We start from the raw sequence: 23,427 nt of genomic DNA, 5'->3' as shown, positions 1-23,427 counted from the left end.
AAAAAAAAAAAAAAAAAAAAAAAATTATTTAAACAATGTATTTCATAAATTTGGTCTTTACTTTGAAAGAGGTAATTAGTACATGAATATGGGCTAGATTCAAGACGACGAATTATAACAAATAAATAATAGTGATAATATAAATCCTTGTATCACTGTTGGTCAAAATTTCCCTCCTTACCAAGACTGAACCCCAAACACTTCATGAACTGTAATAGTATAGTTTTAAAAACAACTTATTGTAAACCCTATAAATTTAAAGTGGCACAAAATGTACAATGAAGCAGTTAGTTAAATTCTTTCAATTAATTCATTTTAATGTAGGTCTATCAAGTATTATCAACTTAGCATACTAGACATCGGGACTTCTGCAGTTACTCTAGTTTATTATAGATCATTTAAAGAAATACATGATATGAATTGTTTAATACAGATTAAATAGTTCAATCCATGACAGAATTACCTCCAAATCGATCAACTCCCTGGGGTTGGGAGCTGCAGGCATCTTCTGCAGCTCTGGAACTGCAACTCCATCTTTCTTCACTTCAGAACCGATGTACCTCAGCCTTCTTTCGATTTCTTCACAACGGCGCACCTCGCTGACGAACTTCCGTTGAAAAGCGCTTATATCTGAGTTCAACTGTTGACAAGAGATTCTCAAAGATAAAAAATTGTAAAACTTAATAATGGTCTGTAATATAGTAATTTTAGTAAAGAATGTTAGGCATCTTCTCTGAATTCTAATTTTTATAACTAATTCATCTGTAACGAAATAAGTAACTATCATAAACTATTTTAATTGCTTAGTTTAAACAAATTGACGCATTTATAATAATTCTAAAAAAACGTTCAATGTATCCCAACAGGTCCATAGACGATGTCTAAGACCCCCACGAGATGTCACTGGGAAATTATTTTTTAAATTAATATAATAAATAAAATGAAAAATATTTATCAAATTGTAGGCTTCTAATAAGAATCATTTTACTCAGTGCACATTTCCATCTGACATATCACGAAATGCAGACCATGAACGTGAGTCATGATTTTAGGTTTAAGTCACAAAACACGACTGTTTGGTGAGGGGTAGAGGGATAATTTTGTCTTTTAAGACTAATTTAACGTTTTAACGCTAGCAAACCATATCTTTTAAACTTGTTAAGTCCCTAATTTGACTTTTTTTTTTCTTGAATATTTCATCCACGATAATGAAATGACCATACAATCTTTATTTTATTTTTTTTTCTAACAGATGGATTACACATTTCTATCTTTCTTAGTTTTTAATTTAAAAGGTTTTTAGGTAACAATATAGACCCAGCCAAATATCTTGTAAAATATGGTTAGCAGATCCAAGGAAACAGAATAAGGAACTATGAGAGTAAACGAGTTTACTTATGACCTTTCTTACTGATGTTCATTTTTATAAAAGTGTTAGTATCTAGTCATTTGTGAGAGAGAATAAGTTTTACGATTTTCAAAATTTAGGGGTCCTGAAGATAATAGTGATTGGCTGAGGGTGTTGTTAGGAAAAGTTTGTTAGGAATTTCCGATAACAGTCCGTCACGACATTAATGTTACTTTCATAGGCCGGATCCACCAGTATTTACTTTTTGCTTTAATGCATTCGGGCTATCGTCTTCTAAAATGATCATAGTCAGTGTAGAAGTATCTTAAATTAAAATATATACATATACCTAACAGCCCTATTTTGAGAGTAGTACCAATAAGTTAATTAAATAATGAGATATTTAAAAAAATTACAATTCATCATTACAAAAAAAAAAAAAAGATATATAAGTCAGACTTACATCCCTGAACTGAACGATGCCCGCTTCACCCAAGAGAGAGACAGATGCATAAGCTGCCTCCGGTTGGATGAAGAGTTGGCACAGGGACATGTGCTCGCTCCTGAATAGGTCCCCCATCGTCCTGGAAAAGAAAAAAAAAATTAAAATAAATAAATAAAAATGTGCAAGAAAAATCATGCCTTACAATTATACATATCAATAACCGAATATAATTCGTATTTTTATTTCAATGCAACTCGAGTGACAAATAGTTAATCAGATAGCACGGTATAATTGAAGTGCCTAACAGAGTCAAGAAAAATCTATTAGGTCTAGCACTAATATTAAAATTTTATATTTTAATCAGAATAAAAATAAGAGAAATAACAAGAAACATATCTTTAACAAAAAATGTATTCAGAAAAAAAAACGATAATATTAAAAGGGGGGAATCATATTTTTCTACTGTATTGGTACAATATATTTAAAATTAAGATGTATTCATCATACGTTCTAACAATCTGTATAAATTAGATTTACAGTATGCTATATATTTAACAAATTTCAAATGCGAAATAAATAATAAACGGGTAAAAATAGAATTTATTGATTTATCGATATAAGAAGTTTTATTGTTAATATTAGTGCTAAACTTTTATCTTGCCTCTAGCGGAGAGGAAACGGTCCGTCTTGGGCCCCACTTTTTAAGGGGGCTCCATAGAAGAATTAAAAAAAATAATTGTAATTTAAAGGTGACTTTATTGCAAAAAATAATCTACTTTTTTCAGATGATCGTTATTGTTCTTATAAAATATTATAAAGTCATTCATATGCTCTTAACCTGTATTTTTTTCTTTTTAACAGGTTAATAGTCTATCGTAGGGCTGGCCAACCCGAATTATCTTGCGGGCCACTTTCGAAGTGCACTATATAATTCCACAGGCCGCAAATATATATTAGATTTAGACCCACTATACACGTTTTTTTGGGTGCAAAAATGAAATATATTGAGTTATTATTATTGTGTTTACTCTTATTCTAACATGCAGACATAGATAACATAATAATAATGATGCTAAACACTCATTGTAAAGAAATCTTTAACTCAAAAATTAAATATAAAAATATCTTGATGCATATTTTTAATTCATTCGTTTTTACTACTTAGGCTAATATAAAATAAAAATATTTTGTAAGAGTATGATGAATCTCGTGGGCCAGCAAAATTTTTAAGTCGTGTCGCGGTTTGGCCATCTTTGGTTTGTTAGTACAAGAGCCCTATGATAAAAAAAACTCAGTTATTTCACTCCAATTTTCACCATTTTAATGAAAACTATTTATCGTTAGTAGTCAAAATTGATGAGTCAGCAAAGTATACTTCGGAGGAATAACAAAGGGTGACTGTTTCCAAACGTTAAAAAAATAATTTATAATTATTAAATTAATCTACGAAGATAAACGTTATAAACTACATTATAGAACATTAAACTGGCTTTGATCTGAGTGCTAAGTGTCCAATAATTCCTGAGATTTAGTTTTTCTCAAAATATATTCAACAACAATTGATTTTTCAGAACATATTTTATGAAATGTTGCTTTGTAAAAAGTATATTCGGGGAAATATTGAACGTAAAGACCTCTTTTAGGGCTCATATTTTAGTAAATTTACCGTTCATAAAATAATGTTTTATTAGGTTTTTAGTGTTACAGGTAGTTAAAAAGATACGAAGCTCTAAATTAATTTTTTTAACGTTTTTTTTTATTCTCCCTTACTATACTCGGCAGATTCGTCGATTTTGACTGGTAACTAACTATACCTAGTTTTCATTAAAGCAATAAAATATTTGGATGGAATAACTGTTTGTTGGTTTTTTTAATAGTTTTTGCTATTTTGAGATTGAATTGTGATGAGAACAGAATGACTTACACAACTTTTGCTCGTTATAATACATATATATATATATATAGTTTTCAACGGAACCTATTATCTTCTACTGAAATTATTACTTTTTCCAACATATTTATTTTATTTTTGTGTTGTAACACATGAAACTACTCAATTATTCCGAAAGAGATCAATAATTATATTTTATAAACGTTGAGTTTTATTCCGATATTTTTTAACTGATTCCAATCTTTGGTTCGAGTCTTCCTGACACCAACTTTTCCTCATCGTTCTCAACCGCACCTATGCAATTTCCGTTGGCATAACTTCTGTGGTTCTGTTACTCGAACTTGCCGATCCTCTGATAGCTTTTCATAGGAATTATAAAACTAAAATCCTTTGAAAGTCGCCAAGGTTCGAACAATACTGAAACGTGATAGTAAGAATTGGAAGGATATATGGCTTCATCACCTCGCCTCCTCAAGAACAGGTTTGCTCTTGCGTAACAGCTTCGTAATTATAAATGTTTTTTTTTGGAATACTTGCCTTTGTTTACTTCACTTTTTCTTTTCTTTAAATTCATCACTAAGACTCCAAGGCATTAAAAGTTGGTTATTTTTTTAAAATATCACGTTTTGAAAAATTAGCATTATTAAATTAGAATGCTGAATGTTTTGTATTATGATTATCTTAACAATAACTTAAACATTTGGGAACGTTTTTAAAGGAAACTTGTTAACCGTCTTCGATCGATTATGGAATATTTGATCAAACGTTGTACAACGTTATGAATAATTAATAAATAATTAATTCAAAATGGAAGTCATTAACCTCAAAAAATTTTAAATGAATTGACTAAAATTACCGTATAAAGTAATCAGAAAGAAAATTTTAAACAATGATGCGAACAAAATTGAAAAAAAAAATCAAATACATAAACAGAAGTTAAAAGCAATATAAATATTTAAATTAATTCGCTCAGGTAACCAAAAATTACTTTTCAAAAAATTCCTTTCGCTCTAAAATATTCTGACTGTCAACCTTTACGGTTTCAGAGAAAACTTTTAGATGACACAGAGTTGACAGAAACATTTTTCTTAATGCTAATAAAAAAATGACCTTTTACTTATAACCAACATTTTCAATAGAATAGTTCAGCAACAACTCATCGGAGGAATTTAGTTCTTTTAGTTAATAAATATTAACATTCTCCAAAGAAACAATGTATCCGTACTTGGGTTAGCTGAAAAAGAAATGGTTAAAGTAAAGAATGTTCCTAGAATACTCAAGGCAGGTATTTTTTCAACATAAGATTACTGGTAATCTATATCGGTGAGAGGATGGTTGAGTGTTAGCGAGAAATACCACTTCAAAAAGTGCGCACATAAACAATAGATAGAAAAATAATCCATAGTACTAATCAATGTATGTATCGATTGTGACAATCGACAATCCTTCATTCCTAGTAAGCAGTAAGAAGCGGACCAAGTGAACGGGTAGGTCCCTAAATAGCGAAATACCCGAAAGCAATCTCGCTATCTAAATAGCTTGACTTAAGATTTTGGAAATGGCTAGAAAAAAACCCAATTATATACTCTTATTATGATATACTCTTATATTATATACTCTTCACTTTATAGTCGTAGTCCAACTTTTTTTTGTTCCTGAACTTTTTTTTTCCAGGGGAGGGGAAGGTGGAGGTCGAAATTTAGACTACTTATTGCTTCACTTCAATTATCTTTTTAAAAGTATAAAGTAGAAATGGAAATTTGTGACGACCAACAAAGGATTTCAAAATCTTAAAAAAAAAAAAGAATAATAAATTATTGGCTATCAATGAACAGTTTTTTTTTTTAGCCTTGCCTAGGTCATCTTATCCTCTATGGTAAAATAAGGGAGTGTATAAAAAAAATGACCGTTTGTCAACCAAATATTTGCATTGTTATTTCTTTGATATAAAATACAATTAATAATCAAAGTATAGTCCATTGACATCTACCTTCATTAGCCATCTGCTAGCCAATTGCCCGATCCCACGATGATGTCAAAGAACTCTTCGACCACAATTTCAGCTTCCGAAAAATCATAAAAATTTTTCCCTTCAAGGAAATGAGCCATGGATCGAAACAAGTAGTAATCCGATGGTGCGAGGTGCAGACTAAATGGTGGATGAGTCAGAAGTTCCAACCCATGAAGTTATTTAAACTTTTCTTTTTCGACGGGAAGTGCAATTGGTGAGGAGTAAGTTCGCGGAGGGACCAGTGTACTGTTCTTTCTCACCTTCCCCATAGAGAGCAGATGGCGACTAACAGTATCTTTCGACACATTGTACTCCCTGGCAAGTTTGCGAGTACTTGTGAATGGATTTGACTCAATATCCATTAATGTTCGCCGGGAGCTAAATTTTTCAAACCAACGCCACACAGTGCGCTGGTCAAGGACACCTTCCACTTCATATTAAATAATTTCACGAGTTGCTTTAGTGGCTGTGAATTTTTTTTTTTTTCATGTAACGCCTTAATATTACGAGAACTTCGTAGGAAACTGAAATGTTTCTTCTTTCAAAAAAATAACTAAACTAAGGCTTTTCTTTGAAGAAGTCGGATGGGGTTAAACAAGCTTAGAGAATGCTCTAAAGGGATTATTAAGTATTTGTAAGTATTAAATAGGGTTGAAATATTTACAGTCCTTTGAAATATTGAATTTGATAAAACGGTAATTTTTTTTTTATACACTCCATTAATTGCTTTTTCAATTTGGTTATTATTTAGGATCTGAATTGATATTTTATTTCTTTCTTCTCCAATTGTTTTTATTAATTTAACGATTTTAATAGTAAGTATTAATACTTTTAAAGCACAATAGCAAAATAAGTCTCAAAACTTTTACCCACTACTATACCCAATTCATTGAAGGCAATAAAAAAATTCATATTTGACAAAAAATTTGTTATGTCTATCAAATACGAAGTACTATGGAAAATCTTCATTTTTTTTTTGGTTTCAGTACACATCCTTCAAAAGTCGGTAATTGCTAATAATGTTAACACGATAAAACAAATAAAAAAGAATGCATTACTAAATTTCAATTACTTCTTCTTTTTTTTTTTTTTTATTTATTTATTTATTGATATTTACAACTGTATACACATATATACAACAAATAAATTTGCTGTAGGTGACATTGTGACATGATAAAAACATGTGGAGAATCTACCCACTGATAGAACTCCAATAACATTTCTAGAGGAGAAGATCTCGAGGCCATCTTCTTTTCAGACGCCTAGGAGGATTATTAGGTAATGAAGGAGAAGCAAGGTTTGAAACAAGTGGATTTGGGTGGTTGAGAAGTTTATTATGGAAGGAACGGTATCTGGTTCTGGCCAAATCAGCAACATATGGAATATTGAGGTCCTGATGGATGACTTGATTTGTGACAAAGTAAGGAGCATTAAGGATTTTACGAAGGATTTTAAACTGTAAGGATTGGATTCTGGAGGAATTTGATGGTTTAGTGGAGCCCCAAAGCTCAACTCCGTATGTCCAGTAGGCCTTATAGTCATGTAGATCAGTCTTTTGTAATGGATTGGCAATTTAGACCGTTTGTCTAGTAAATGTTGCAATAGTCGGAATCTACGAGCAGTTTCTTGTATTTTTAGTCTTGTATGAGGATTCCATGTCAGTCGTTTGTCGAGATGTAGTCCCAAGTAACGGATCTGTTCGACAGGAATAAGTGGGGTATTATTAAAGGATATTGTAGGGGAAGAGGTCATGGGTTTACGTCGAAGGGTAAATGTGATTTAATTACTTCTTTTAAATCAATTGTATAGCTTATAACTCATATTAAAAACATTATAAAACAATTTTTTATTTTAGAAGACCATTGATGAAATGAAAGAGAAAATAAAAATACTGTAATCGGGAGGATATAGGCTAAGGCAAAACAATGACAAATTGCATCCAATTGCCCCACTTTCACCTTAATCTTTGTCTTAAATTGGAGGGGCTTGTAAATTTAAAAGAAAGTTTAAAGAAGCCAAGGCAGTTGAGTCATGGATTATCCAAATTATCTTCCGAGGGTGAGGGAGGTGTTTTTATATAAATTCGGACATAGAATGATAATGGTCCTTACAATATAGTTATTTTTACATTATATGGTGGTAGTAGTTAATAAAAGTTTATTATAATTACAGAACTTTTAAAAAATGTGATTTTTTCATAGTGGCACGAATATTTTATAAAACATCGACGTTCTTCTTACAATACACTGACCCAGATACTTCTCGCGTTCTTTCTTAAGTTAGGAGATGTCTGGGATAGATTAAATCTTTTTGATGTTTGTCTTAGGCTGGAATCCAGGATTCCAGAAGATAGGCACAACGGATGGGCCATTATAATTTGGTTAAAAATCATTTTGAACCATATTTCAAACGTTAAACCAACCAAGGAAATGACATAAATAAGAAAGATTCTTCGTCATATAAGTGAAAATCTCCGTAAAAAAATTCTGTACAGAGATTGCTTAAAGGTCACTCGGAATGGCATTCATCATTCAAAAGCAGACTGACTTGATTGAGTAGAATCATTCCGACTGATGCTTACTTTTATACGAGATACGGTAATGTGCTCTTAGCCACAGATATTATCTAGGAACCTTTAAGATCATAAAAACTACGGGATTTAGTACAGAAATCTAAGCTACATTATATGGAACGAATAAAAACATTTGATAGATTATAAATTAGATACAAAAAAATTCTATCAATTACTTTGTACTGACTATTGAACAATCTCCAAAAGAGATTTTGTGAAATGTTGAAACAACTAAAGTGATATTTTAGTAAGTTCTAAAAGTAAATGGTGGCAGTGATTGGGCTGCATTACAAGAGCTAGAAGACTGACGACCTCAACCGTTCATGCCAGGTTGTTGTCAAAATCATTCGGAAAAAGATTGATTACTTAGACTTATTGTTTCAGTATGTACAGAATTTATTTTAAGAAAAATACAAACAAGTACAAAAACCCAATGAGTAACAATAATAAATAATGTTTAAATAAATAAAATTGTAATAGATTATCCTTGAGGATGGCCGGAATGGCCGAAACGTCTGACTTATAAAGGAATAAAAAAATACTTTGAGACTAAAATGGATAAAGTTTTATTTATTTATACAATATTAACCAGTCTTAAAAAAATGTAAAGATTATAAATAAAATAAGAAATAATTCAGTTGTCCCTAATGAACATTCCATACAATTAAGCTGTTGTAAAAGTGGTGTAAGTCATAACTAGAGAAACATTTAAAACTTTACGGAAAGTTCTATAAAAGTTTTAGTGAGAAATAACAGTTTATTTATTTATTTATTTTTAAGACTGATGAGTCACAAACATATCCAATTATTTAAGAGCATTTGAAATTGACGAACTCCGTGATTAATAAAACATATTTTTTAATTTAATTTTTTGAGAACATTATGACTAACACCACTTTACTCTCAACGTCTCAATTATAACGACATACTGCGTCACGAGTCAAGATAACCAAGTTTTTAAATTGAAGTTAATAACCTTACTCTTTGCAATTAATTTTTTTAATAAGAATGAAATATATTTGGTCAATATTTAAGAGACAAGAAGAAGAAGGGTTTTAAAGCAATTTGTGTTCGGAAGAAGGTCAATAGATATCCCAAAACGTTGTTGTATGATAAAATAAAAAATGAAATATAGAAATGGAAGAGAAACTTGGCCATAAGTCAATAATATGTAAATCAATTTACAAATAAAATAATTTTTAAAAGATCAAGAATAGGTTACCCGCAAGAGTACAACTATAATAATATAGATAATATTCCAAGATTCAAAATCATCAAGCCTGTAAGTTCCAGTTATGTAATTAATATTGTTTATATTTTAATGTTTCTGTTGAATACTAATTATATTGTTCAATTTTTCTTTTAATTGAAGTGAATATATGTGAGCTATGGGAATACTTTTCTTAAACAGTTAAGAAGTGAACTCTTTTAAGACTGGATCAGATGGAATGTTTGGTATTCATTTCCATATTAAACAATTTATGAACATAATCATTATAATATCTTATATTAAATTGTTCGGCTTATGATTTATATTGAAAGTATTAGGAATGAATTTTATTTACTAAATTTGTAATAAATTGACAATAATTATAAATTTATATTATTACAAAATTATAGAAATGTAATGGTAAATTATTTAGAAATGATAATCTCTTGAGATAAAATGCAAAGCAAGTCATAAGAATTCTTGAAATTTTTTTAATACTGAAGCTATCCCGTTATTAAGAGATGGTAAGAAATGGAGGAAACGTGTAAAAAATGCAAATTTTCAACTCAAGCAGAGTAGATTAAAACTCGACCGCTATAACTTATAATTTAGTGTACAAGCTGTTTCTTATGAAATACGTTTTCTCTGACCACACCTTACACTGAAAAACAAAATAGTAATTGTGATAATTAAGTTACTTATAAAGATTATATTATAATTATTATAGATAAAAATATATAATTTTAATGCTGAAAAAATTTCATAATTTTTTGGAAATTAGGACCAAAAATGTGTACATTTCCAAAATGGTTATGGTCATAAAAAGACTAAATAGTGACCTCTACTATTAAGTATCCGAAATATCATCAAGAAAAAAAAATATGAATAAAAGAAAAAATAATTTTTTTTAATTATATATTTATTGAAATTCACAACTGTACATTTACATACATACACCCAGCAAATTTGATTTTAGTTTGTGATTGAGTGATAAAGGCGTGTAGAGAAAATACCCATTGATAGCACTCTAATGACGTTTTACATTAGCAGGTCTCGTGGCTATCTTATTTTCAGGCGCCTCGGAGGATTGTCAGGAATGGAAGAGGAAGCAAGATTAAAAACTAGTGACTTAGGGTGGTTAGGGAGTTTATAGGTGTTGATTAATCGTGTTTGTTTGATTTGATTAACATATTAATTAAATTTAATTATTTATTAATTAAAAATTTGCATTCACCATTTCGTTTTCTATGATACACAATCCCACTTACTTAAAGCTTAAATACAACACCAAGTCTTGATTTTTTGTTTGAAATAATTATTGAAGAGTCACGATCCGATTCATGTACTTTTTTAAAATTGGGATCCTTTTTTAAAAAGTATGAATGATCACTTTAATTCTTTAATGAATAAAATATATAATAATTAGTGAATGGATATTTTAAATGCTAAATGCAGAAATAAGTTTATTACTATTTTTTAATGAAATATGCTTTGAACTTTAAATAATTATTAATGACGCATTTCAATTATAATAACTGAATAAAAAAACAAAAAACAAAAACAGTACGATTGGGATTGGATAAGCCATAGGAAATCTCATTGGCATACGGTATTTTAAAATGCTGGTATTTTTATAATATAATGTGGAATATATAAATAAATAATTTTCTATTCTGTAAGTTTAAAAATTGGCGTTTCGTCTTTAAGTGATTCATTCACACAAGCTAAAAATTAACTAATTAACCGGTTTCGAATCTTCGAGTTATTTATTGTTGATAGGAAAATTGTGCAAGGTATGTACATTCAAAGAATCTTCTGGTACGAGTGTTCAGTACGAGTTTTATCGACATCCAATAAACCATTAATGACCACTTCGGTTTCGAATAACCGCGGAATAAAATTTAAGATTTGTAAATTGATTTAAATACGTACTAAAAATCATATTGAAGATAATATCTATTGAAAGGCTAAACATTGTTGAATCTAATCTATTTCGGTTGCCACCATGTCTGTTATTGGTCGAAACCGCTTGCCAAGATATATAAATATATACCAGTGTAGGTTAATACAATTTTAGACTACCGTTGTTCTCTGGACCCAATCCATCAAGAAGTAATCGTATTTATAAAAGATATAACTTCTAAAGTTGATAGTATATAATCGCAAATTGTATGTCTACTTCCGAAATGTAAAACTGAATAAAAATAATAAGCAACAGAGTTTGTATATAAACAAGAAGAGTTCTGTTTTCGTGTTCAGATTATTTCACCATTTTTAAAATAAAGTAATAGCTCATAAGCCAATTACTTGAAAAATATAAAAATTAATTAATAGCTATATGGGTTTGTTTTAAGTTTTAAATTTTAATGCAAATATCATTATCAATAAACAGTCACGATATTTTATGGTTCAACTAAAATTTAATCTTCGTATCCAATTTTCTGCCATTATTTAAAAAATAAACGAATAAAAAAAGTAAGCACCAGATTTATGTTACTAATATCGTATTTTCAGACATTTTTCTTTGAAGAACACATGAATAGTTATTTGAAGCCATGAATGGATGGACATATTAAGTAACATTTATGGAAAAATAAGGATTTTTGGTTGAAGGAATATTTTAAATAATATCAACCATGTATAATTTGTTTGAACATTAAATTTAGCAGGTCTTCAGCACTTAGGATTAAGTTTTTCGGTTCAAAATAGGAATAGAAAATCATAATTTTTTTCGATAAAATTTTTCTCGAAATGTATTTTTTATAATACATCTGGATCCAACCCACTCATGTCTTCATTTAATCGTTTCATTAAAACCCAAGAATAAATTGAAAGAGGAGAGAAAAAAATAGTCAGAAATGTAAAATGCGCTCCTCCCTTAACGTCTACTTGATTCGAATTCAAATTTTGGAGCAGCTGTACAGATGAGAAAAAACATAAAACTGAAAAAAATACGATAATGGAAAATCAATGGCGCTAATAACTACTAAAGTATCAATGGGCACTAAAACTAAATAATATTATCTTTATACAAAATATATTAATCTAAGAAGATGGTCAGGGTTGCAGTAAAAAAAAAGAACAAATAGTTTATAAATATTTTAATGTCCGACATTTCGCCCCACTTTGCAGGGCTTCATCAGGGCTAAACAGCTACAAAAAAAAAACTAAGAATATTACAACAATAAGATACAAGAAGGTAATTTAAGCTAGGATAAATATTATGTAAAAATAAAGTGATAAGTAATTACATATAAATAAAAGGAAGGAAGCCATTAATAGTATCAATATAAAATAAACTTGAATAAAAATTGATAAGAATAAAAAATAAGTAACAATGGCAAGAGTAAACAAATTTTAAAAATACGTAAAATATACAGTTAAAAGTACAGGAGACGTACATAAAACAAAAACAATATGGGAAAAAACAGTAGAGATTAAATAAATGTCTTGAAAGAATAAATATAAATTTTATTTTTATTTATAATTATATTTATTCTTTTAAGACGTTTATTTAATATCTACTTTCTTTCTTTCTTTCTTTTCATTCCGTATTGTTTTTGTTTTATGTACGTCTCCTGTACTTTTATAACTGTATATTTTAAGTATTTTTAATTTTTTTTTTATTCTTGCTATTGTTACTTATTTTTTATTCTTACCATTGTTTATTCAAGTTTATTTTATATTGATACTATTTTACGTCTTCCTTCCTGTAATATTTTTAGTTTTTGCATCTCGTATTTTAGGCTTGATGAACCCCTGCAAAGTGGGGTGAAAGGTTGGCATTTAATAAATAGTATTTAATACTATTTGAACCCGGATCATCTTCCTTTTTATTAATTACACACGACCAATCAACGATCTTCCTATAACTTAAGTGATTTTTTTTTAATGATACAAAACAAAAAAGTAAATTTAAGACATCTTCTTATAAAATATACAAGATTTACATTTACATGACTCAATTTCCTAACATTCTCATATAAAATAAAATATATAGGAAACAAAAATAGTAACACTGACTTAGCGTAGATCTGGATTTTTTATCTGAATCTTTTAATCAATCCTAAATTATTATAGGTACTTTTGTTACTGTCACAAAAACAGGAAAAACAATAAAACTAAAACAGGATAAAACATTTGGATATGACGAAATCTTGACTAAAATTCGCCCCCGCTTGTATTTTCTGGTTTGAAAACAACCCCACATAACAGAACTTGGTTTATTTGATCTTAAGAGGACCGCAGGGGGTATCCAAATGTCGGGGAAAACGTTCTTTCATAAGAGGTTATGAAACGGTTATAAAATGCACCCTAAACCCCAAAACACCTAAATATTTTATTTAAGAGTTACCAAGTAAATAAGTTTTAGATTTCATGTAAACGTATTTCATTCTCGTAAACGGGCAGCATATCATAAATTCGAAAAAAAAAATAGAATGGAAGAAATTAAACTTGACATTAACATAGTTAAAATCATTTTTCATATACAGGAAAGTTAATGCCAACACTGGAAAACAGCATGACGAGGGATCGTTGTAACACAGGAAAAATAGCTATAATTTATGTCTTTATATCAAATGAATAAATTCATAAATCGATAAATAAAAATAAACTTTATGACCCGGTGTATGCTTTTTATTTAGTAGTACATGCTGTTGGATGAGGATTTAGTACGACTTTTATCAAAAATATTATCTCATTGCACAATCCATTACAAGCGCATTTTAATGCAAATTAAAGCAATTAGTTAATTTACTTTCAATTACTTAGATAATTTTTCAATTAATTCATTATCAGTATACTCAACATTGTCTTTAATGTTTGGTTTTTTCCATGTGATAGATCCCTGGGGCCGATCTCTTGAAGGGTACGATAAGAGCTGACTAAAAAATCTATAGTAAAAATACCACGATTTTTTATCATACTCTGATATACAATAATAAGATATTCTGCCTAATATACAAATATACGTATTACTTTTAAAAAGTACTGTAATATTTTCATAATACACCTTAATCCATATATTAATATTATTAACAAAAATTTAAAAAACTTGAAATGTTTTAACGGAACATTTGAAAATGTTCGGTCTTAGATTTTCACGAGGTGAAAGAATTTTTTCCCGGTAATAGATAAAATGCATGTGTGTGTGTGTGTGTGTGTGTGTGTTTCACTTTATTATAATTTATTATCACATTGTTAAGGTAAAAAAAAATATAATAATAATAAAATTGATAATGGACTCGCTGGTTTTGGAATTTTATGAATAGGTTTGTTATTTTACAGAGAAATTTCATTAACATTCTACTCAGTGTTTGCAGCTTTAGCGCATTTGCTCAGCCTCCACTGGCTCACTATCAATGATGCACCGATATATATATATATATATATATATATATTTTAAGAGAGATTTTATTTATTTTTATGTACTTGTTTTTTTTTAAACATGGGGAATGATTATTGTTTTTTTTTTCTTTATTTCTTTCATGTATTCATTTATTTTCATTCTTATTTTATTTTATTTTAGTATAAATGTGGTCATTCATCACAATTACCTATTGCCCACAATATTGTGACAGATTGTAATATCTAAAAAAAAAAAAAAGCATTCTACTAAAAAATATAAAATAAAAATGAATCATTTTTCATTCATCCCCATGTTTAAAACAGCCATCAAGGATTCCAGTAATATCTCAATATGGTAAAACTATTATTCGCTGAGTCTATTGAAAATTATGTAAAAATATTCCTCTGGGGCAACCATTGAGGTCATAAGTGCTTTGATAATAAAAAAAGAATACATTTAAATTATATTAATTAATCATGAAATGTTTTTCACAGAGGTACCTTCGCATGACTAAATAGGGACTTGAAAAATCTCTGTTGACTGAACATTATTCAACAATATAAAAATGAAAAAAAAAAAAAAAATTGTTTGCAACAACAAATATATCACAAGTGAGTGATTACATCGATTGAAAGATAATTGGAATAAATCGCTTTAACCATATGAGTGTTAAAAAATGTTTGAAAAATCAAGAAATATATAACATTTTAAAATTATATCTTTTACTGGAACAGTTTGATTTATAATTAGATCTTGTGATTGAAAAGTACTGTTCCTTGTTTTAATTGTTTTATTTTATATCATTAAAAAAGAAATGGTTATATACTGATTAAGTGCTCATTTACAAGATCTAATTGTTAATAACATTTTAACAAATCAAAGCATAGCTTACATTATTACGGATTTTCCAATTTCACATATGTAAAAAAAAAAATTATATAAATTTATATTGTAGATTTTTACATCACTTTTCTTAATACTTTCTGTAATCTTAACATCCCCTCCAGCAATTAATTTCGGATTACCAAGATTACGCCGAATTTCAAATCCACACTACTCGAGACAGATCTCAGTTTATTCGGCAATATACCCCAATTTAACAAATCCGGACATAAATTTTACTAAACAAGAAAGTTTTTCTATAAGTGAAAACTTTATAATCCAGTATGAGACTGCCAAAAACTCACGAATAATTCAGGATTTTACGAAAACTACCTCCTACTTCACCACTCAGAAATCTCCTTCAGTTTGTTTTGACAAAAGTAAATTTAACTTGTTTTTACAGAAAATAATATCTAGCTTTACTAAGCAGCGATTAAGAATACTTAAAACTTAGATAGATTTTTCGTTATTGCTTCCTATTAAACAAAAAACATAACTATAAAATAAAATATTAATTTTCTCCTTCACTGTATCACTGTCTATAAAAACATTTTCGTTACTAATGAGGTCTACTTTAACATCTTGAAATATTCAAAATGAATTTTGGGGCATCCTATATAGATAAAAATTTAACTTTTTCTTTTTTTTTATATTAAGCTGTACTCAAAAGCTTCGCTTTAAATTTTGTAATGCAGTCAACTCCTGTACCAGGTGGCAGGAAAGTGCCATTTCAGTCATCTTTTATTTATGTTATGGAGAAGAGAGCTGGAAGAGCTTTGTTGAGGAGCTCTGACAATGCCCTCAGGCTAACGGACCCTAACACTATACATAGCAGTTCGGCTGCTTAATGAAAGGACCATTCATTGCTAATTGCGTCAATTTGTATCGAACAGTTGCTCGTTAGGAGTCGATTCTGCTTTCCATCGAGGTTCTGATTGAGGCAGATGATTTAGGAGGCAGGGGAATATCGTTAGGGTGCTGATAGCTTGTCGGCATCTCGATAACAGATTTATCATCTATGGATGAGGATTTCTTATCAATCACTTGGGATATAGTACTTTTCAGGATACTTTCCCTACTAGGTCTCACAAATGGAATCTAAAAATTTTCCAATAAATTTTATTATTATTTATTTATTTATTGATATTTACAACTGTATAAAAAATAGTCAAATTTGATCATTATGATATAATGATAATGATATGATACAGGATGTACAGAAACTATCCAATAGTAGAACTCTAAAAACATTTTACAATATAAGGTCACTAGGCCATCTTCTTTTCAGGCGCCTCGGAGGATTGCTAGGAATGGAAGAGGAAGCAAGGTTAGAAACTAGTGGGTTTGGGTGGTTGGGGAGTTTATAATGGAAGGAATGATATCGGGTTCTGGCTAGATCGGTTACATAAGGAGCATTTAGGTCTTTATAGATGGTTTTATTAGTAACAAAATAAGGAGCATTGAGGATTTTACGAAGGATTTTGGATTTTAAGGATTGGATACGAGAGGAATTCGAAGGTTTAGTGGAGTCCCAAAGCTCAACTCCGTATATCCAGATGGGCCTTATTATTGTCATGTAGATCAGTTTTTTGTAATGAGTTGGACTTAGACCGTTTGTCTAGTTGTGCTGTAATAGTCGGAATCTGCGTGAAGTTTCCTGTTTTTTCAGACTCAGGATTCCAGTTTAGTCGTTTGTCCAAATGTAGTTTCCCAATAAATAATAAAATAAAAATAAGCTTAAATAGTCTTCAATATCAGCTTAGTTTTACTTGAAATAGTCTTACTGGGCTGAAATGACAAATTAAAAAAAAATCTTTCTCCTAAGTGCCTTCAATTTTCGTTATTTGAAATAATTAACTATTTCACATTTTTATTAACAGCGAAAAACGAATACAAACTATAAAATAATTCGTTGATTAATGTTTTTTAAATTTACAACTGTATAAAAAAATATAATAAGGAAATATGATAAATGTTTTAGAGCACATGCTAATCTTGGAACCACCCAATGGCCAAACAATCGCCCTAAATAAAAAAAAATAATAAAAAAAAATTAATAAAAAAAACCCAGTAAGTATTTAATCTAAAGTTTATTTTATGGTAGTCCTATAAAATAAACCTCATCATCCCGCTCTGACTATTTATTACAAGTGTCTACTTTGGCACAAAATTCTAAAGTGACGAAGTCGAAACAAATTACACATGTCTCCTAATACACTACGGTTGAGACGAAATATCCGTAAAATTCTGCGTTGATCTAAGTGTAAATTATACAAAAACAACCTGCTAGTCAAAAAAGATTTTTGCGACAAAACCTCAAAACTGCTCCGAAAAATGTGAATAGCTAATCGGTAAGGAATTAATCCCCTATTTTTCGAAACTGATTTAATTTTCTCAATCACGTAAGTTAGTTTTTCATTTCATTTTTGGCGGTATTTTAAGTTAAAAAGATAGTATTGCTGATTCCATATTGAAACGATGAAATACCAAAACCAGAAAACATCAGGCATTTCCAAGATTTCTCCAAAATCAATTTGGATTATTTAATTTACAATTACTCATTGTGAATAATAGGTACTCATATCTATTCGAAATATATTTGAAAAAATAATGAGTAGCTCCTATGCGTTAGAAGCAATACGCTTAAGTAACTTTATGCCATTTAAGATAAACTAGATGTTTTACGACGAAAACACGTTAATTAAGTAATGCGTATCATGTTGGCATTAAACTTTAAAACAAAAGTGGCGGTAATCACAAGCTAAGGGATAGTAATTAAAAATTAGACACACGTAGAACAAAGACCTTCATCGTGCCTTTTATATTCTATTTTTTTCACAGATAAATTGCTTCAACAGCAAATATACAATGTATCGTGGAATGGCTAGTAGTTTTTTATATTGAATAAATTCGAATAATCATACAAATCAATAAATTATATAATTATAATATATTTGATAGTTATAACTCACACTTTTTATTTACAGATCTAATCCTTTTTTAATGGGTCAATAACTAAGTAGTAATTATACGAACTTTATGGAGGAAAAAATTAAATATCAACTTTTTAAATGATTTAAACATGTATAATTTTAATCCATGTATGGATACAAGTAATTTTTCTACTATAATGAGGTCGAAAAACATATACAGCATTTATAGGTGATGTACGAAAGAGTCCAAAACCCCCTGTTGCAGTTTCAATTTTTTTTAAATTTGTGATACCCAGTGATATGGGGTACTTTTTTATGTAGTCTAATATTAAAACAAATTTTAAGACAAATTCATCAAGAACAGTTTTTTGATTCGGAACTTATGATGGTGTAAATCTTAAAAACCGGCTTCAATTCATTAATTGTTTGACGATTTATTTTTTAAAAAAAGGTATGGAAAACCGTAAAACGTCTAAAATGCGTAAAAAAAGTCTAAAACTGTTTAGCAATTGAATTTCTTGTAAGAATCTGTCAGTATAATTGAGGGTTGATCATAATGAGAGCCATTCTAGCATTGTTAGTATATTAATATTTGGCTATAAGGTAATATAGAAAAAAAATTAATATCATTTTATTTATAATCTTAGATACTTTCTTGAGACTGGTCAATGTTGTTTAAATAAATAATTTAATTTTTATCCCTTATAGTCTCAACACCAATTTCTAATTATCCAATTTTCACATTAATAACAAAACTAAAATTCATTTATCACAGTCACTTCTTTGTTAAAACTTTATGACAACAATTGTTATTAGTAATTGTTGTTTTGACCTGGGCAGAATAGCCTGCATGAAGTTGAGTTTTTTAATCATTTAGTTCAAAAATTGTATTAGGATTGCCCCTTAGAATGGTCGAATTGGCCGAAACGTCGGACTATAAGAGAAAATAAAATGTCTTGGGACTATAATGGATACAAATTATTATTATTTAATAATTAATAATTTATTTAAACAACATTAATATCATTATTAAGGAACTAAGGAAAATATGAAACTTTCAGATAAAAATTACGTTTTATAGCGCAATATGCTTATTATTATGGCCTTTAAAATAATAGATACGTCAGCTAATAATTTGCATTCAATAGAGTGAATATGATGAATATTTAAAAACTTTTTCCAGAGATAAGTGTCTAGGTAGAGATAGGTGTATTTTTAACAGGTTATTAATTATTTTTGTCAAGCAGTTTATAATTAATGAGCATGAGGATTTTGCAACGTACAGGATATTATAATAAATATTACGAACAGTATATTGTTTCTTCGAAAAAAAATTATTTTCAAAAATTAACAACAAATTTTTTATATAAAAAAGTCTAAGAACAGTCATACAGTTACAACAAGCTTAATAGTTTCCTATATTAAATTGATTTTTTTTTTATGTAATCACACGCCCCTCAAATGCATGGAGGCCGACTCTTTCCATAAACCAATGAGAAGTTTCTAGTTCTAATATTTGTAGTTCCCCAACCAGTACCAATACCTCAAGTTCACCTAAAAATAAATTTTTCCTCGAAATTGAACGCCCTCTAATCTCTACTGCCTCATGTAGGGCTTTCCATACATCAAAATGTAATTCTAATACCATTGATGAAATAAGTTTTAACTCTCAAAAATATTAATATAATTCGAAGTGAAGTATACCTACCAACTAATTTCTAATATACTAACTAACTACTAACTAATTAACCTACTAAATACAAGTTTTGTTAATCAGACTTTTAGTCGCTATTTGATTAATTTTTGCCAATAATCATTAATTAATTATTTATAATTTCATATCCTTGCCAATACTGAAAGGTAGATTTAGTTCAGGTTCAGGTAGATAGTAACCATAAATCTTATTAGCAAAATTATCACTTGTTCCTCTTTATTTTTAACCCACTCGTATAGTAAATATATGCATGTGTAAATGCATATTAATTGATTAATTAAATTATTGACTTTAGTCAACATATTTGCTAAATAAGGAGTTATGCTGAAAAACGCAAAACGACACCTTCCCTTGGATCAACAAGATAGTGCCTTGATGTTAGTAATATTCTTGAATGAAACTATATAAGGTCCATACAGAGTTTATTATGACTTGCATACGAGGACAGCTGACCCATTCATTCTTTAAATGAATTTTTGTTTTATCTATTATTGGTATAAGTACTTACTGGAAAAAGATTACTGGTACATAAAAATGGAAGACAGTAGAACAATTTTTTTTTTTATGTACTGTTTATATCCCATTTTACTTACTAATGTATTCTATGAATCCATCTCTACCACAGCATAATGGATACACGTAAAAGCATATATTCACAATATATACATAACAGCACATTTATAAGTTTCTTTGTCCATCCTTCTTTTCAATGCGCCAATGTTCCTCCCATTCTCTAAACGGTTTAATCAGCTGATATCTTAATAGTGTCATCACGACTTGTGATGACACTTGTTACCCGTAAAAAAACGATCCAACCTTTGCATCCCAAACCCTACATTTTTATTTCTTTTAAATTTTTTTGAGGTTAATCACTTCCATCATTTGAATGAATTATTATTTATTTATTCATGACATTGTACAACGTTTCGGGACCACTGTCCCATGTGAAGTGATTAACCTCAAAAAATTTTAAAAGAATTGACTCACCAGACTTCCTAGAGAGATAATACAGATTTTTATTTCATGTTTCACTTATTTGTGTTCTTGACTGACAGCATCCCCAATCATCTCCTCACATATATCATCCACGGTTAACGATTAAAATAATTTCTAATAAACCTCAACAAATTTCTTTTACTATTCGTCTTTAACCCATGACCTCTTACCCTTTATTATCCTTCAATAATATCCCACTTATTGCCGTTCCGCTGCCTAGGAAATCATCTTGATAAGCGACTTACTTGAAATCCTTATCATTCACTGTTGGGCGCTATAGTCCTTTTAGGACCTGGGCCTCTGCCACCGTTCTTCCTCATGCTTCGCGGTCTCCAGCGAGACTCCTCCAAATTTCGATTCCCATCCCTCTCAAATCATCCAGCCATCGACGTTTAGGTCTGCCCCTTTTCCTTTTTCCTCCTGGTGCACCATTTAGCATCCTTTTAGGCAGCCTACAGGGCTCCATCCTTTCCACAAGTACCAACCATCTTAGCCTGCTCTTCTTAATAGCACAGAGGATATCAGACTCTCCGTACAATCCTTATACAAGACAAAAATAAAGAGATACTGTCATTAGGTTCCGATTACTAAAACATTTACCAGAGAAAAGTTCTTCTTACCACCACACGAAGCCGATATTGATAACTACAAATATCAGTTCTGTTTGGACAACCGATGAATTGAGCTTTGGGTCCTTCTGGAAAAATCATCAAATTCCTTGGAACCTTAAAGCTCCTAATTGTATCACAAACAATAGTATCCGTAAAGACCTCAATACTCATTTCATTTTTTCCTTCTATTTTCTACTCCATTAAAACCTTCTATCCTAATCTATTCCCGATCTAGTGCTAGCTTAGTATAGTAATTCTTCATCATGTTTTTAAATTTATGGATAACATTTACCTATTGTAGTTTATTATACAATTGTAAATTTCAATAAATGAATAAAACGTTATTAACCAATTAACATAGCCTATATATCATTTTCTTTTTGGAATGAATTGTTTAACTTCCCTGTTTATTTCTGAGTAATAATTTAATCCTTTTTATTCAAAAATATGTATTATAAAAAGTTTAATACCAAATCGAGCACGAACTAAATATTTAAAAAATTAAACTTTAAAAATAAAACAGTTATTTGAAAAAAATATTTGAACTACAGACGACGCATAGTGTTTACAACACGCAAGGAATTCTATATTAAGAGTCATTTGCGTGTAGAAAAATTAAACAGCTCTTAACGCCTGTTCTAATCGCAACTAGTGACCACTCCGGGTTATTGAGGATATAGCTCTTACGGGAATTTGAGACTGTTCTATCATTAGAGCTCTTATATATAATTATATCGCCTTTTGACTTTTTGTTTGGGTTTTCGGCTGAAAAATCGGGTTTATCTGAAGATTGGCTATTTCAGTTTTCAGGGGGAAAATGCTATTTTACCTGCTTGATTAATATCGATGGAAATACCTCGGGTGAGGAGTCTTTTTATTACAGGTAACATAATCTCTATGACGCAATACAATTTCCAATAAGAAAAGTTAGAGCAATTCTCAAATTTTATGTATCCTAAATGCCTAGGATGTTATGCTTAATTTTAAAGGCCTTTTAATTCCCGTAAACTCATGATATGATCTCGTAAAAAGCATCATGGATTTGTAACATTCAGCTCAAAGACATAAAAAGATGACGAAGCATTTTAAAAAAAACATTTTTATGAAATGAGATTCAATGCCAAGTATTTAACAATGAGTCAAGTAAACCCAATCAACACCTGGTGGGGTACGCCCGCACACTTTCGCCTTGATCGTGTTAAAATCAGTCTTATGTTTATGAAATTACAATGAATTTTACTTTATCTGTGATAGATTTGTGCGTTGGATATGAGGGAATTTAAAGAAAATGATTTTTTACTACGGTTTTTTCTCACAAAAACGATCAGGATACCTTTGGTATTTATGTTCATAAACTCTTGACTACTACAAACACTATATATACTTAGACTACTATAAACACTATATATACTTAGACTACTATAAACACTATATATACTTAGACTACTATAAACACTATATATA

General features: G+C 29.5%; 2 protein-coding genes across 2 annotated transcripts in view; both read right to left on the bottom strand.

Moving 5' to 3' along the window:
* Positions 1-23,427, bottom strand: part of Vha100-2 (V-type ATPase subunit a family protein Vha100-2) — a gene marked incomplete in the record, with an annotated part of 226,939 nt that overhangs the window by 27,340 nt on the left and 176,172 nt on the right. Inside the window, 2 exon segments of the mRNA XM_067050852.1 lie at positions 464-640; positions 1,812-1,932. Of these exon segments, the coding sequence (XP_066906953.1) occupies positions 464-640; positions 1,812-1,928 (294 nt within the window).
* LOC106684339 (V-type proton ATPase 116 kDa subunit a 1) overlaps positions 1-23,427 on the bottom strand; it is a 128,835-nt gene that overhangs the window by 52,944 nt on the left and 52,464 nt on the right. The gene's annotated exons all lie outside the window — the stretch shown is intronic.

Source organism: Halyomorpha halys, unplaced genomic scaffold, assembly GCF_000696795.3.
Source record: "Halyomorpha halys isolate HHAL.00 unplaced genomic scaffold, Hhal_1.1 Scaffold571.1, whole genome shotgun sequence".
Classification (NCBI taxonomy): domain Eukaryota; kingdom Metazoa; phylum Arthropoda; class Insecta; order Hemiptera; family Pentatomidae; genus Halyomorpha; species Halyomorpha halys.
Note: the sequence above shows the minus strand (reverse complement) of the source record. Positions and strands in the feature narration are given on the sequence as shown.